General features: G+C 36.1%; 2 protein-coding genes across 3 annotated transcripts in view; both read right to left on the reverse strand.

The window, feature by feature from the left end:
* LOC109848553 (exocyst complex component SEC3A-like) overlaps positions 1-2,206 on the reverse strand; it is a 40,796-nt gene extending 38,590 nt beyond the window's left edge. Inside the window, exons 1-5 of the mRNA XM_020418110.1 lie at positions 1,790-2,206; positions 1,565-1,635; positions 1,321-1,401; positions 1,098-1,165; positions 814-916 (exon numbers count right to left, since the gene is read on the reverse strand). Coding sequence (XP_020273699.1) covers positions 814-916; positions 1,098-1,165; positions 1,321-1,401; positions 1,565-1,635; positions 1,790-1,964 — 498 coding nt within the window. The 5' untranslated portion in view covers positions 1,965-2,206. The remainder of the gene's footprint in view (positions 1-813; positions 917-1,097; positions 1,166-1,320; positions 1,402-1,564; positions 1,636-1,789) is intronic.
* LOC109849276 (probable 1-acyl-sn-glycerol-3-phosphate acyltransferase 4) lies at positions 2,906-9,234 on the reverse strand. Of its 2 annotated transcripts, none has more exons than XM_020419087.1 (4): positions 9,058-9,234; positions 6,441-7,251; positions 5,974-6,104; positions 2,906-3,400 (listed from the first exon to the last, which is right to left on the reverse strand). In XM_020419087.1, the coding sequence occupies exons 2-4, from the start codon at positions 7,061-7,063 to the stop codon at positions 2,958-2,960; spliced, it is 1,197 nt and encodes a 398-aa protein (XP_020274676.1). In that variant the 5' UTR covers positions 7,064-7,251; positions 9,058-9,234; the 3' UTR covers positions 2,906-2,957. The 2 variants fall into 2 exon arrangements, with proteins under 2 accessions (XP_020274676.1, XP_020274677.1); XM_020419088.1 differs by lacking the exon at positions 9,058-9,234 and having other exon boundaries at positions 6,441-6,845; positions 6,937-7,063.

Below are 14,413 nucleotides of genomic sequence, written 5' to 3' on the forward strand. Positions count from 1 at the left end.
TATGTTCCAACATCTAAGTCCAATTTGAGGGACTAGTAGTAAAAGAAACATAACTTAGGACTTTAATGCTCTGACCCAACAGTGGAACCAGGAGTTCACAGTAGGGAAACCGGAAACCAAAAGAAAAAGGATTGTAAAAATTTACTTTTAAAAAAAATACAGAACAATTGAGCTATCGTATGAATGAAATTTTAGTGATTTTTGACCTCCAAAGGGAAGATAACAAAACCTCAGATAGATCTAAATCATGGATGTAATTTGTTTGGCTACAATTTCAGACTAATATTTAACTATACTGAAAGGACATCTTGCTCAGTATGCAACAACTAATAGAATATAGTAGTACAGAAATAAAAGACCATTGTGGCCTTACAAATCAAATAAATTAACACACATAAATATAATTTAATTATCGTCCTATATACATAGTGTATCTGTAATGCAAGCTCTTAATGATTGGTGATATCCACATACTTGTATCATATTTTAACCACATTCCACACGCATACTTATGTAAACATAGTTGTATTTTGACCTATATATGAGGATACTACACTTCTCAAAGTTCTTTTTAAGTAAATGTGAGATACAAGAGATGTTACTTCCTCTTTTATAACATATTCCAATCTTGTGACTCTACACCGAATTTAAATTAAGAAATAGAATGTAATGCATTTTGAACTAGTAACTAAATTGACACATAAGATGAAAACCTTTTTGCTGCTGCATATCAGAGTATGTCTTTGTGCGTGCGTGTGTGTATACAAAAATGATAAAACACACTTCCAAAATGTGATGGTGGGGGGTGTGCACCTTTGCCCAAAGAGCCATCTCCACAACATCTACACCAACAACCTTCGGAAGGCGGGGAAGTATCTCCTTGCATAAGTTCAAAATGCTATGAATTACTCGGTTCCTTCATTAAGAAAAAAAAAAATCAACTAAATCCAGACACCATGCTATACTTGGGAAATTTTAGTGGACCACTTGGTTGAGCACTCAACCCTAGGTTCACATGCAAAATCAGTGAAAAAATGTAGAAGAGATCAACAGAAATAAATTTTATTTAACAAACATATAACTTTACAAATGATTACCTGTCATCTTTATTACGCATTGTCCATTGAGGAGGAGCTACACTTTGGCTTCTAAGATTATCAAATCCCTAGGTCAAAATATGCAATAGAACTTAGCAAATGATTAATTATTGTTAACAAAACCTGAAAAGGCTAAGTTGTCATAGATGAATTAAGGAAGCCGTTGGAAACCCTTGACACAAAAATTCATGAAACAAACTGTGGCAAATTAATTATTAATTACCAGAGTAAATGTACATCCACTTGGATCATTTTGCACAACTTCCACCCTAGAAAGATGCTTAAGCTTGTAAAGCTTCGCAGGCTACAAAACCACCAAAATTATTGTCAAGGAAACAGTTAGTACATACCTATTCAAGGGTTGTGCTCCTGTTCAAAAGGGCTAGTGAGTTAAGAAATTGACTAAAACTAATTCACATCGCTTTAGGATCAACTGTCATAGCAAATGTATCTATACGATAAGTTACCTCAAGAACTCCTCCAGAAGAGTACTTCAGTACACGAAGAAAGGCTTTAGTCCTCGGGCCCTTTGATTTGGCTGCACTAACAAATTTATTTAATACAACATTTCGTTTTTAAAAAAATCAAGAAATGCGGAATTAACTTCAATTGATATCATTGGTTGAGGAATTTTCACATACACATTGTATGCAATGCGATGAAAACACAGAAACAAGCAATTGGGATTTTACTTGTAATTGCAAGGACGCGAGGCTTGGCCATCTGACGACCGAGCTTGCCGGCCTTGCCCCAGACGCCGCGGCTCTTGGCGACGCGAATCGAGAGGAAAACCTTGTGCTTCGTGCCCTCGATCGCCACCTCGCACGCCCGCTTCAGGTCAAGATCGTCGGCGCTCGATCGAGCCATTCCCTAATTCTCTCACGAACGAAGAACTATCGAAGAGTGAGATGATGATGATGATGTTCTTGAATTTTTTTTTTTTTTTTTTTTTGGTGTTTTTTTGGGAAATTGGGATTGATAAAAACTTTTGAACTGTGATTCTGTTGGGATTTGAGGAGACCCATGATTAACTGCCGCCGTGATGCGGGATGAGGAATCGGTCAGCAGCAGCGCTGCGCGCGGCGGATTGGAGTGAATATAAGCGATCGGTATCCTTCCACTTCGTATGCAATTTTTTCAGATTCACCCATATGTATTTGCCATGTTACATATTAGTTGCTATAAACTTCTACTTTTGCATTGTTGGTCCACAGTAAACCTCAACTTTCGTCGTTCTCAAATGCAATTTGCAAAATTGTTGAGGGAAGTGAGAAAAAGAGCTGGAAGCGCAGGAATTGTCGTTTCATGATGATCTAGGTAGAGTTTCTTCTGTATTTTTTTCTCAATAAAAAAATATCTTAATATAACGAAAGCTTTTGGATTACTATGAATACCAGGAAATATCTAATTATCAACACATATTAAAGTTCAAATCTAAAAAATCTGTTTGGCAAGTAATTTTACAAATTTACAAAAATTAAATTTACCAAAATATAATGATAACACAAATTCTAATCCAAGTCAAAACCTAAATCTTACATTTTCAAATTTCACAACTTGATAAAGTAAAATTTTGCAACTCTGATAGCATGCGTCCAAACAAACAGTTATTTTGTATGAATTTCTTATTTTGTATTCGTGCATCTTTGGTCTTCATGCATGTATGGGTTGATAATGTCATATTGCACGGCAAGCAATCAGGAACACACTATTCTCAACAATACACACAAAAGCATTAAGAGATGAGCAACATACCTTTTATGGATCGAAAAGATAATTCATTGAGTATTGCTAAACTTTAGGAGGAATAAAAGAAGTTAAGAACATGATCAAATACATAATCACATGATTCTCCTATCATTACAAGTTTTTCTTGCCAAAAAACAAGGTCTTAACAGAACCCAAGACTGGGGAAGGATATACACCAAAATAGGTTGCAAAAGATAGGTAGGCACTGCTCAGAGCTACATATATTTTGAACCACACTGACGAGAAAAGGGTAAGGTATATAAACAAGCAGGTCGAGGATATTATTGCCGAAAGCTTAAATAAGCATTCCACTGTAGACAAATCTCCTTCATTCAGTTGACTGGGGAAATAACCCTGAGAATTGAAATCAGAGAGTAGCTCATCTTTGAGCCTGAACCTTTCAATTAACCAAGCAGCAGCCTCATTTTCAGTAGATGGAACATCCTGGAGCGGGATTCTCTGGACATGAATATGAACTTCCGAAGGATCAACGCCAAAAGCATTATCAATAAAGTTTGGACACCGGTGCTTGTATGCAATAGTTAGATCATAAACTGCAAAATATTCAGAAACTGGAGTCACAAGCAGAAAGGAACATACAACTTTTGAAAACTTGTGTATGTGCATAGAGAATGCAGATGGCAGGGTGTACTTGCAGGAAATTCCCACACAGATATCGATTGCTTGTAAAGCAAACCAGTTTAAATAAACACTTTTGCCTTTAGTTAAGTTTATAATTATTTCTCTCTCTAGTTATATTTGAAGATCGTTTTTGTACCATGCAATCAGATATTAGTAATATATCTTACTGCAGAGCTCAAGAAAGGAAAACCTTGATAAGTTAAACATGGACATGCAAGAAGTGATATGGTCGATTCACAAAGCCATGGATCACCATGTTTTCTTACTAAATAACTCGTCCAAAAATTATATTTCTGACATTAGATGTATCGACTATTAGAAGGTCAAATCTGGATGGAGGTGACACATTGGAGGACCAGGCTTATAATAAATGCACCCACCCCCACTCAGTTTCCATAATCAAACAAGGGTTTTGTGCCCACCATCTGAAACGAACATCTTGGTGCCTCCTAGTTAGCCAGTAGGCAAGCACTTGATAAGTTCAGTACCAAACTAGATGAGCTGCCCAAACAAAAGCAAAGAACCTAACTGTTAAAACATTGTCATGTCCCTCGCTCACCACGGATATCAAAAAGGCCAGTCACTGATACGTATCTAATCTTATATTACCAGACTTGGGTGCAAAGAATACACTTGGGAAACATATTGACCATGTTCTGATGGTGGCTAAATCCAAATACAATCCAGCAATAGACAATGCAACAACAGAGTAACATGTGTACATACATTGTACTAACTAGCTTTTATCTAAGCTGCCATGTCAGTTCCTAGCACTATAAAACATGACTCGCTTACAATATCCATTATCTTCAAATAGAAAGCATAAAAGATGATCATAGATTTCTACTAAACAAAAGAACCACCCAAATTCATAATGATTCGTAAGAAGAAACCAAGGTAAGTCTTAGTTAGAAGTAATATTTTAGCGAGGTTTGATCTTTGAGACGAAACTGCTCCACTTAAGTAAAGCACTCACTTTTTTATGGTAGAACTCACTAAAACAAGTGTTGGAGAGACACTAGAAAAGGAGGATATTGTATTTCTTTTAACATCCCGAACCTGATCTACTCACAATAAAGAGGACTTGAAGAAATATAGACATGAACACATATATATCAGAAACTTATATTTGGGTTGTATATTGTTAGGTTGTCAGTCTTGTGACTTGTGACCTGTCCACAGCTCTATGGAAACCTACAAAACTGCTTCATGCAAATTATCTTAAATTTTCATCCAGCACGGTTTGCATATGAAATATTTGTATATAATATGTTACAAATTGCAGATGACAACCAACCTATGCTAACTCTGGTATGCATATTAGCCAGGTATAGCTGTCTGATGACACAATTAATGCAAACAAAGCTATATAGGGACCTTCAAGATGAGGGGACAAGTGAACGATTACACCAAGAAAGACTAGCCTTATTGCGTCAATGCTCAGCCTTTTTCGCAAAGAAGACAGTACTTTTTGGTTATAAGCAAACTTGAAAAAAAAAAAAGTTTTTTACATCAAAACCACATTTACTTTTGCCCAAATTGATATTTACCACCTTTAAAGTTTTTTTTAATGTAAACCACATTTACTTGCTAACATGTTTGCAATGTCACACCTTTTTTTACTCCTCACCTACGAAAAATGAGATATTCCCATTTTACCCTCATCTTCTTCCTTTCAACCCCTAACCCTAACACTTGCCTCCTCCATCCTCCTCTTCTACAAACCCTAACCCTTACCTCCTCCATCCTCCTCTTCTACAAACCCTAACCCTAGTCCCAACCCATGGCCGTCACCTTCCTCAAAACCCTAACCCTAACCCATGACGGCCACCTCTCCCAAAACCCTAACCCTAAGCCATGGCCACCACCTCCCCCAAACCCTAACCCTAATCCTAGTTCCACTTGGAAGGGGAGAGTGGGAGGTCGGGGAGGAAGAGGGAGGACGAGAGAGAGGGGAAGGTGAGTTAGGGGAGGAGGGAGAGGGAAGACGGGGAGAAGAGGATAAGGAGGATAGGGTTAGGGTTTGTGAGGAAGGAGATGAAAAAACAAAAAAATAGTGAGGGTAAATGGTCATTTCACGTATTTTTTGGCTGAAAACTAGTTTAGGTGTGACATTGCAAACATATTAGCAAGTAAATGTGGTCTACAACAACAAAAAAACTTTAAAGGTGGTAAGTATCAATTTGGGTAAAAGTAAAGGTGGTTTTGATGTAACAATCCTAAAAAAATGACATTATGAGGGACTCTCATGTTCTACAGCAATTTCAAGATGGCAAAACTTTTCACTTTGGGAAACCATAACTTTTCCAAGTACATTAACAATAACACATTTAGCGGTCTTGTCATTAGTTGCAGGTCTCGTCATTAGTTGCAGGATTTTTAATGGTAAAGACTCTAATTGCAAGTTTGGCAACATATTCAATTAAAAATGGATATAGTTTGGTAATACTAGCATTCACTAAAACAAGATGAAGAGTAAGGTAACCTGCATCTAAAGAATTCCTCAAAGCTTCCACACAAGCATAAAAGCCCCTTGTTTTAGGAAGGAGCACATTTTTCAAGATTGGCAAGCCATTCTCAGCTGCAAACTGCTGGCTTCTCACGCACTTCTCTTCACTGAGATATAGAGAAAGAAAATGATAGTCATTTGTGGAAGACATACATTTATCAGTTAAGATGCTGAGCAAGCATAAGAAGAATCAATATTCTTAAGTTTTCTCCTATGATTAGTGTAACTTGTATAACTAAAAAAGTAAAGAGAATACTCCTCTCCGTGTATGTAAGTACTGTAACTGATAAAAAAGAACTTTTCAAAAAAGCATCTTGAGACTAAGCCTTATGAACAAATAAGCACTTTTAAGGATAATTGATATTTCTTTAGCTTATGAGAAAAAATGATACAGGCATTCCTAATATTGTATAGGATACTGAAGGTGAGAGAGAATATATTACGTATAATCGGTTCCCTCTGGGAAAACTGCAAGCCACAGAGAATCTTGACTATCCCTGAAGGTTGAAAGCTTGCTCCGCATGATTGATTCATCAACTTCCCACTTTCTCTCAACCGAAATAAACTCAAAAATGTGGAAACCCCAGTTAAATATTGGGAGTTTCATCAAACTTCTTTTCAGGACATACTTAATATAACCCAATTGACCTTTCCTTAGTGCAAGATTCCACAAATACATCCAGTCAACCTCTGTTCTGTGGTTAGCCAAAAGTAACACCCGTCCTTCTCTAGGCACACTTTCTCCAGAGAAAATCACCGTGGTCTTGTTAATTTTCTCGAATAAGAAAGGCCACATAGATAGCCAAGCCCCGAACACAAGAGAGGTCGCTTTCCGGCTATAGTGCACACTGAAAAGCCGCACCACAAGAGTTGTCAAAGGTGCCCAGTAAACTAACATCATAAATGCAGTCGAAAGATATATCACTAGACATAGTATACCCCTAAGTATCCTCAGTGTAGTCAATGGCCGGTGTCTCGGTTTCTTTGAAGTGAAGTGCTCATCATCCTCCATCCTTTTTCCATTTACATTAGCAGATTTGCTTTCACTATCTGCAAAACTGCTCATATTGGAAAATTTGTACACGTAACAGGTAAGGCCTATTTTTGCTTCTCAAATCAGATCTAAATATTTCCAATGGTCAGTTTTCCTTGAAGTTACTTAATTGCATCACACTCAATTGAATAGGTAGAAAGAGTTGTGATCATGACCCACTGACACAGAAACACATGCCAAATAAGTGAAAGCTGGTTACACTGCATAAAATAAACATGTAAGAGATTAGGATGCTTGTTGTATTATATGCACAATAATAAGGAAAGAGTCATAATCAACAGCTAAAACCAATTAGTTTACATGTTCTTTAAGGTACCGTTTGGCAAAGGGTTAAGTGAGGGGTTAAGGAGACTTAACCCCTTCTTAACCTGCCAAACACAACAAATCTATATAAGAGTTAAAGTGAGTTAACCCTCCATAATTTGCCAAACATAAAAAATATAGAAGGGTTAAGTTAACCCCTCTAGAGGGGTTAAAATGAGTTAACCCCTCAAAATGAGGGGTTTACTAATACTCCTATTTAGATGGAATAAGAGTTAACCCTTCTAATTATAAAGAAAATAGTCAAAATCATTGTTATTCCCAAACACTAAAACTGATCATAAGGGCTAAAATAAACTTATTTAACGGGTTAATAATTTAGTCCTTCGGATTATCAAATGGGCTAAGTACATTAATCCTTCTCTTTAACCCCTCTTCATTAACCCTTTGCCAAACGGGGCCTAAGGTCTACACACTCTATACCTTCTGAAGAACAAAGAAAACCCGTATGCAGTATTAGGATAAAATAAGCAAAAAGAAGATTTAGTTGAAGCAGATCCTGGTAAATTTATTTTACCACTATTCGATAGTCTCAATGAAGTTTTGACTGGATGAGGAAGTAATGCTAGTGAAGAGAGAGAAATGGTGGTTCATGGTGATGAGAGGTGATAGTAAATTATGATGGGGAAGAAAATGGAGAATTTATGAATTTGAAGTTGGATTGGGGATGATTCTTTTTGTTTCTAAAAGGAACTGCTCTTCCGGCGAAGAAGATGTTGACCGCCATATTGGATATGGAAGAGTTTGATGAAATGGATGTGGTTTCGAAGGAGGCTATGGTCAGGGTCTGAACATTTAAGAGAAAAATGTGATGCCGTGGAGTAGAAATGGCAGATATGACAGTGACGTGGAAGTGGCCATACTGATGATGGTGGTGGCGGTAAAAGGAAAACCTGGGTTCAAGCAAAAATTTCAGATTGTTATTGGCGAACATCTAAATAAGAAGTGGATTAAGAGAATTTAGATTGAGTAGAAACTCAGATGCATCCTCTAATGATAGAGGTCATGAGTGGGGCACATGACCCCCCCTAATGTACGCATGGTGTATCCGCTAATGCCTAGATATGAATATAATGTGGAGAATACATAGAGACATTATCTGTAACTGCTAGTTACTCTACCATACAAGGGTTTCATGTGAAATGTGAAGATTTATCTGAAGCATACCCAATTAAACTATTTTGTTTATTGTTAATCTAGTTCCGACCAGCCTTAAACTTGTGAAGCAACCTAATCCTCTATTTGAGGAAAGGTAAAATCACTAATCAAGAGGGGAAAGAGCGGCGTATGTTTTCAGAGGGATGCATGAAAACGAAAATGGATCAAAAGATCAAGTTAAAGCTTATAACGCTCAGGTGTCAAATCGAAAAAACTAAAACTCAGATCTTTAGGGCTCAAATTGGGCAACTACAATTGAATTGGGTGGAAATTTTGTGCAATGGTTGAGCTATTATAATAAGTGAGCGAGAAATTATCGAGATGCAGAAAATTAGAACAAAATTCTAAAAGAAGAAGCAAGAAAATAACGAGCAGATGGATCCTATATGACTAAAAATAGGGGGAAATTATAGCTACTTGAAACTAATTTCACCAAAGATTACAAGAATTACATGAATTTAAAAGATAGTAAAAAAGAAATTGCCCAAAAAAAACTAATTCTTCATCGAGAGAGAGAGAGAGAGAACCTCAATCTGGAGAGCGGTGGGCGAAGAGAGAGAAAGAGAGAGGAGCCCGTTATATATAGGTCGGCCGAAGAGAAAGGAGGGGGGAAACCAGATCCCAGCGGGCTGGAGTGGGGCCCACAGAGTAATGAGCTGAGCGTCACGGTTTGGTTTTGATGGGAGAGGACGGGACTTGAAACCTCATGGAAGGATCGCCGACAAGTTTGATTTCTCAGAAATCCGGATGCTGGGTCAAAAAGTCCGTAGCGGATCTTATGACGATAATTCTGAGTTAGTTTTCAAGTCAATTTTGCATTTATACCTTTTTATATTATTTTGGCTATAAATTTTTCCAAATTGTGGGAGCAATATGTGGACTAAAATATTTTTTGATGCAGTATAGTATGCTAATTTATCTATCAAAACTTTAATGTTTTTTTTTTCTATTTATGCTTCTAACTGTAAATCTAATATAAAATCAAAATTCAAAATCTAGAATTTTAGAAATGAAAATGAAAAATTTTAATTTTTAGAATTAAAAAAACTTATATTCAACTAAGCTTCTAAATTGTTTTTATTGATAAGTTATAGTAAAAATGTTCATATTGAACATTCATATTCTCAAGATAAAAATGCTGGTGTGCTAGAGTTTAAAAATGGATAATAATCAGACATACGCATAGTGTTAGAATTTTACTTTTGAATTTGTATCAGATATAAGAATATGAATAGTCATTTCCCTCACCCAAAAAAAGGAATATGAATGCCATGGAATTTGGACTTAGTTTTTTTTTTTAATAAAGACTGGGATATACATTTATTAGGCTAATTTCAAATTTGGGATGCTAAAACAAATGATAACATTGTTTTGGTGATAAAAGTAAGCGTATGACATATGACTAGAATATGATCATTTTCAAGTCAGTTCGTGGTTGAGATGCTAAAACAAAATTTGGGATAGAAAAGCGTTGAAAACAAACACAGAAGTGAATTACTATATATCAAGGATTCGAATCCTCTTCAATTAGATGGTAATTAGAGAATCTCTGATTCCTCGATCATTGCCGCACATTTTGAATTTAGCCGATGAAGAGGTAATTGGAAAGTCTTTGATTCCTCCATCCTTGCCGCACATTTCGAATTTAATGGACGAGATTAGACCGTGTAAGATTCTACTATTATGTTAGGAGGGGTTAGTCACCTAGAACTTTTTAAGTAGAACTGGGATAATTGATAAAGTGGGATAATATTTTAACACTGGGATAATTTAGTGGAACAATGATGGGTAATTCTTAAAGTGAGATAATTTTGTAGGATAATTTGGTGGGATAATAATGGATAATTTTATGAAGTTGCATAATTTGGTAGGATAATTTGGTGGGGGTAATGGTGGGTATAAATTACTATTGTTAATAATTGTATATTAAAAATAATATAATATTGATAAGAAAATTCTAGTAATAACTATAAAATATAATGCACTAAAGCATCACTATTCATCTCAAATAATAAAATAATTTACAAATAAATAAAAATCTAAATCCCTAGATTGACTCGACTTTCATCATCCCACATGATTTCTATCATCCCACATGGCATCTGCCATAGAATTTCTCCAAGCTCCTACAGCTGCTCGTTGAGTCTGTAACTCGTCTTCTTTACTTCGAGTCATCGTCTGCATCAGCAACATTTCGTGGAGCTTCTAGCGAAGGATCATAAATGTCGAAGTTCAAATCTCATAACATCATAAAGAAAGAAAAATAAACATTTTTCAGCCATTAACCCTTTGGACCAATCTCATCATGATCGCTGAAACCAAATCAGCAAAAAAATGAAATATACACAGGAATCATCCATGGCCGCTAAACAGATGATCGACAAATGAACTATAAATATCTCAATCAATTTACTGAGCCGATTTAATAATAATAGATATCACCATTAACCATTCAACATCTAATCATCAATGTGATCGCAAAGTTGCTTTCTAACTTATAAAAAAACATAAATAGCCCGCATATCTTTAGCACTAACCCACCAACACTATATTCTTAACCTAAACCACTGTTGTGGAGAGAAAACTTATTAGACCAAACAAATAATAATAAAGTAATTTAACGTCAAAAAGCTATCAATAAAGTAATACATCTTGAAGATAATAATAAAAGATCTAATCATCACAAAAACAAAGTAAAGACAGAAAAAATGAACGGATGATTGACTTAATAGCAGAGAAATTTTCTAGGCGGAGAAAGTAACCAAGAGGGAGGGAGGCGGCATTTCACTTTTTTTCCCAATTGTATTCTTTCCAATGTGTGGGATAATTTGAGAGAGAATAGCTTATGGTTATATATATAGGTAGTATAATTTGTGAGATAATTATGACCAATTATCCCAATTCTAATTCTAGTAGAATTCTACTTGACTAACGTACTAAAAAAATAATACAGTTCTAGTTCTACAAAAGTTCTACTTGACTAACACTATAAAAAAATATCTCATTAATACAGTTCTAGTTCTACAAAAGTTCTACTTGACTAACACTATAAAAAAATATCTCATTTCCTAGTTTTATGTGACTAACACCTTAAAAAGTTCTACTTGACTAACACTATAAAAAAATATCTCATTTCCTAGTTTTATGTGACTAACACCTTAAAAATATATCCCACAAATTATCCCAGTTCCAGTTTTAAGTTCTAGATGACTAACCCCCCCCTAGTAATTATTGAAGAATAACGATTTTCAAAAAATAGTGATTTTTTAGACCATAGTAGGTTTTATCCTCATGGCGCAATCTCATCTAGGCCTGTCCATCCGGGCCGGCCCGGTCCGGAAATCCGGGCCCAGGCCGGGCAAAACCGGGACCCGGACCCGGACCCGGGTACCCCGGGCCGGGTTCCGGACTATATCACTATCATTTGTAATTATTTCCAAAATAATTCTTTACAAATTTTAAGCTAAGATATAAAAACTACAATCTATTCTTTATATCTATCTGCTAGTCCCAATTCTTCAAATTTATCTTCAATTCCAGCCATCCGATCGATGCCTTGCGTTCGCTTCTCGTACCTCCACCAATCTTGTAGGCACATCACCGCTTGTACAGTATATGGATCCAAGCATGTCCTGTGATCGTCGATCAAACGACCTGCTGTGCTGAAGGCGGATTCCGAAGCTACCGTCGAAACCTGCACTGTTAGTAAGTCACGAACCATGGTGAAAAGTATAGGATATGAAACTGATCCATATACTTTCCACCATTGCAAAATATCTAAAGCATTTCCTTAACATCTAACTAAAGAAGCAGAAAAATATTCATCTATTTCAGAAACCTCCGATGATGACGATCCAAGTCCAGATCCACTAGTTAGCTCAGCGACCATTGCATACCTATCAGAACTTACACTTTTACCTCGGGCTCGGGATGAGCTCGAAGAAACCGAAGCTGTGGACTGTTGTGCAGCTACACCATGTCTAGCTGCATACTCATCATATAAGGTTTGAAAATAATTTCTAATAAGTAAATGATGAGTAGTAGCATTCAGGGTGGTTCCATCATCTAAGTCTATAACCTGTCCACCATACAATGACTGTAACAAACTTCGAAGGCCAATATCCTTCAAGCATGGATCAATAAGAACCCCCAAACCAAAAATATGAGGAATAGGCCTAAAGTACTTATTAAATTTGCTCTCCATTTCAAAAATCATAGGTCCAAAAGTAGCATCCATACGATATTTATCAAAAAAAATTTGAATATTTAAAATTTGTAAAGCAGCTAAAGTAATGGTTGGATAATAACAGCCAGATAATAACATTGTAGCATCATAAAAAACTTGTAACATTTCATTTAAATTACATATAACTGTCCATTCATCTTCAGTTATTCCATAAGTGCTATCAGAACTAGAACTAGAAGCATAATAGTTTATAAAATCAGTTATAATGTCTTTATATTCTATTGCTACACTTAACATTGCATATGTGAAATTCCACATATGGTCAACATCTTTTGGAATTAGTCTAGGCTTTACATTTTTTCTTTTACAAAATTGTTTCCATCTTTTAAGTCTTTGTTCAGAAGCACTATGCATGTAAGCAACTGTTCTAACCCTTTCTATCATGGGTTTAATTTCAGTAAATACACTTTGAACAATTAAATTTAAAATATGACAGATGTGCCTAATTTGAAAAAGATCACCATGACATGACAATGATAAAGATGATCTGATAAAATCAATAGCTACATTATTATTACTTGCATATCTAGTGAAAGAGAAAATATTCTTTCTGAAATTTCTAAGTTCATAAGTTCTTCAATTATTAAATTTGCAACATTAGCACCAGTATGTGACTCTTCTATTGCAATAAAAGAAACAACTCTTTTAAACATTTGCCAATTTTCATCAATCCAGTGTGTTGTGATACATAAATATCCAGTTTGTGCTCTAGATGTCCAAATATCAGAAGTTAAAGAAAATTTACAGTTTAAATTTTTAAAATAAGAAATTATTTTTTCTTGTTCTTGCTGATAATATTTTAAAATATCACGTTGACAGGTTTGACGAGAAATTTTTTTAAATGCAGGATAAAAACCATCTCTAAACATATCTTCAAATTCATCATCTTCTACTAATTTAAAAGGAAGGTTTTTAAGAATGATAAACCTGATTACGCATTTCCTGGCTCTGGCAGCGTCATAGTTCCAACTACCGAGACTACCAGAAGAGGAGGATTGAGAAATCATAGATTGTCGGATATCACCTTGAGGAGTCTGGCCTTTGTTGTGTTTATCTAAATGGCGTTTGAGGTGGTTGGTGCCGCTCTTATGATGAGCTTGAAAAATCTTGCCGCACAAAGCACACTTAGCCTTCTGGGTGAGGATCCTACCGTGTTCATCCTTGGTGACGTCGATCTTCTCGTAAAAATTCCACACATCGGATCTTGGCCGTTTAGGAGCTCTTGGTGCAGATTCGTCGCCACCGGATTCGGGATTAACTTCGGTAGGAGGACTGATAGTAGGAGGACTCATAGTAGGAGGACTCAATTCAGGATCGGGAGATATGTTTTGCTCTTCATAATCAGATCCGGAAGCCATTTGATGAAAGGATTAGAAAGTATAAATAAGAGAGTATAAGAGTATAAGAGAGAGTATAAGAGTATAAGAGAGAAGAGATGAGTTTTTGGTGTGAAGAAAACAAATGAAAACCCCCCTCTATTTATAGAACCAGCCCCCTAGGCAAATGACCAAAATAACCTCACAAAATAGCCGTTTTTTGACCGTTTTTGAGGGCAAAACGGTCAAAGGGCCAATCTGACCGTTGTTACCGGGCCGGGACGGGCCGACCCGGCCACAACGGTCACTTATGTGACCGTT

The sequence above is a fragment of the Asparagus officinalis genome, chromosome 7 (genome assembly GCF_001876935.1).
Source record: "Asparagus officinalis chromosome 7, Aspof.V1, whole genome shotgun sequence".
In the NCBI taxonomy this organism is placed as follows: domain Eukaryota; kingdom Viridiplantae; phylum Streptophyta; class Magnoliopsida; order Asparagales; family Asparagaceae; genus Asparagus; species Asparagus officinalis.

Coding starts and splice junctions, on each gene's coding strand:
- LOC109849276 (XM_020419087.1), bottom strand. CDS start 7,063: ATGAGCAGTTTTGCAGATAGTGAAAGCAAATCTGCTAATGTAAATGGA. Junction 6,105..6,440: donor CCAGAGGGAACCGATTATAC/GTAATATATTCT, acceptor TCTATATCTCAG/TGAAGAGAAGTGCGTGAGAA. Junction 3,401..5,973: donor GAGGAATTCTTTAGATGCAG/GTTACCTTACTC, acceptor AATATTTTGCAG/TTTATGATCTAACTATTGCA.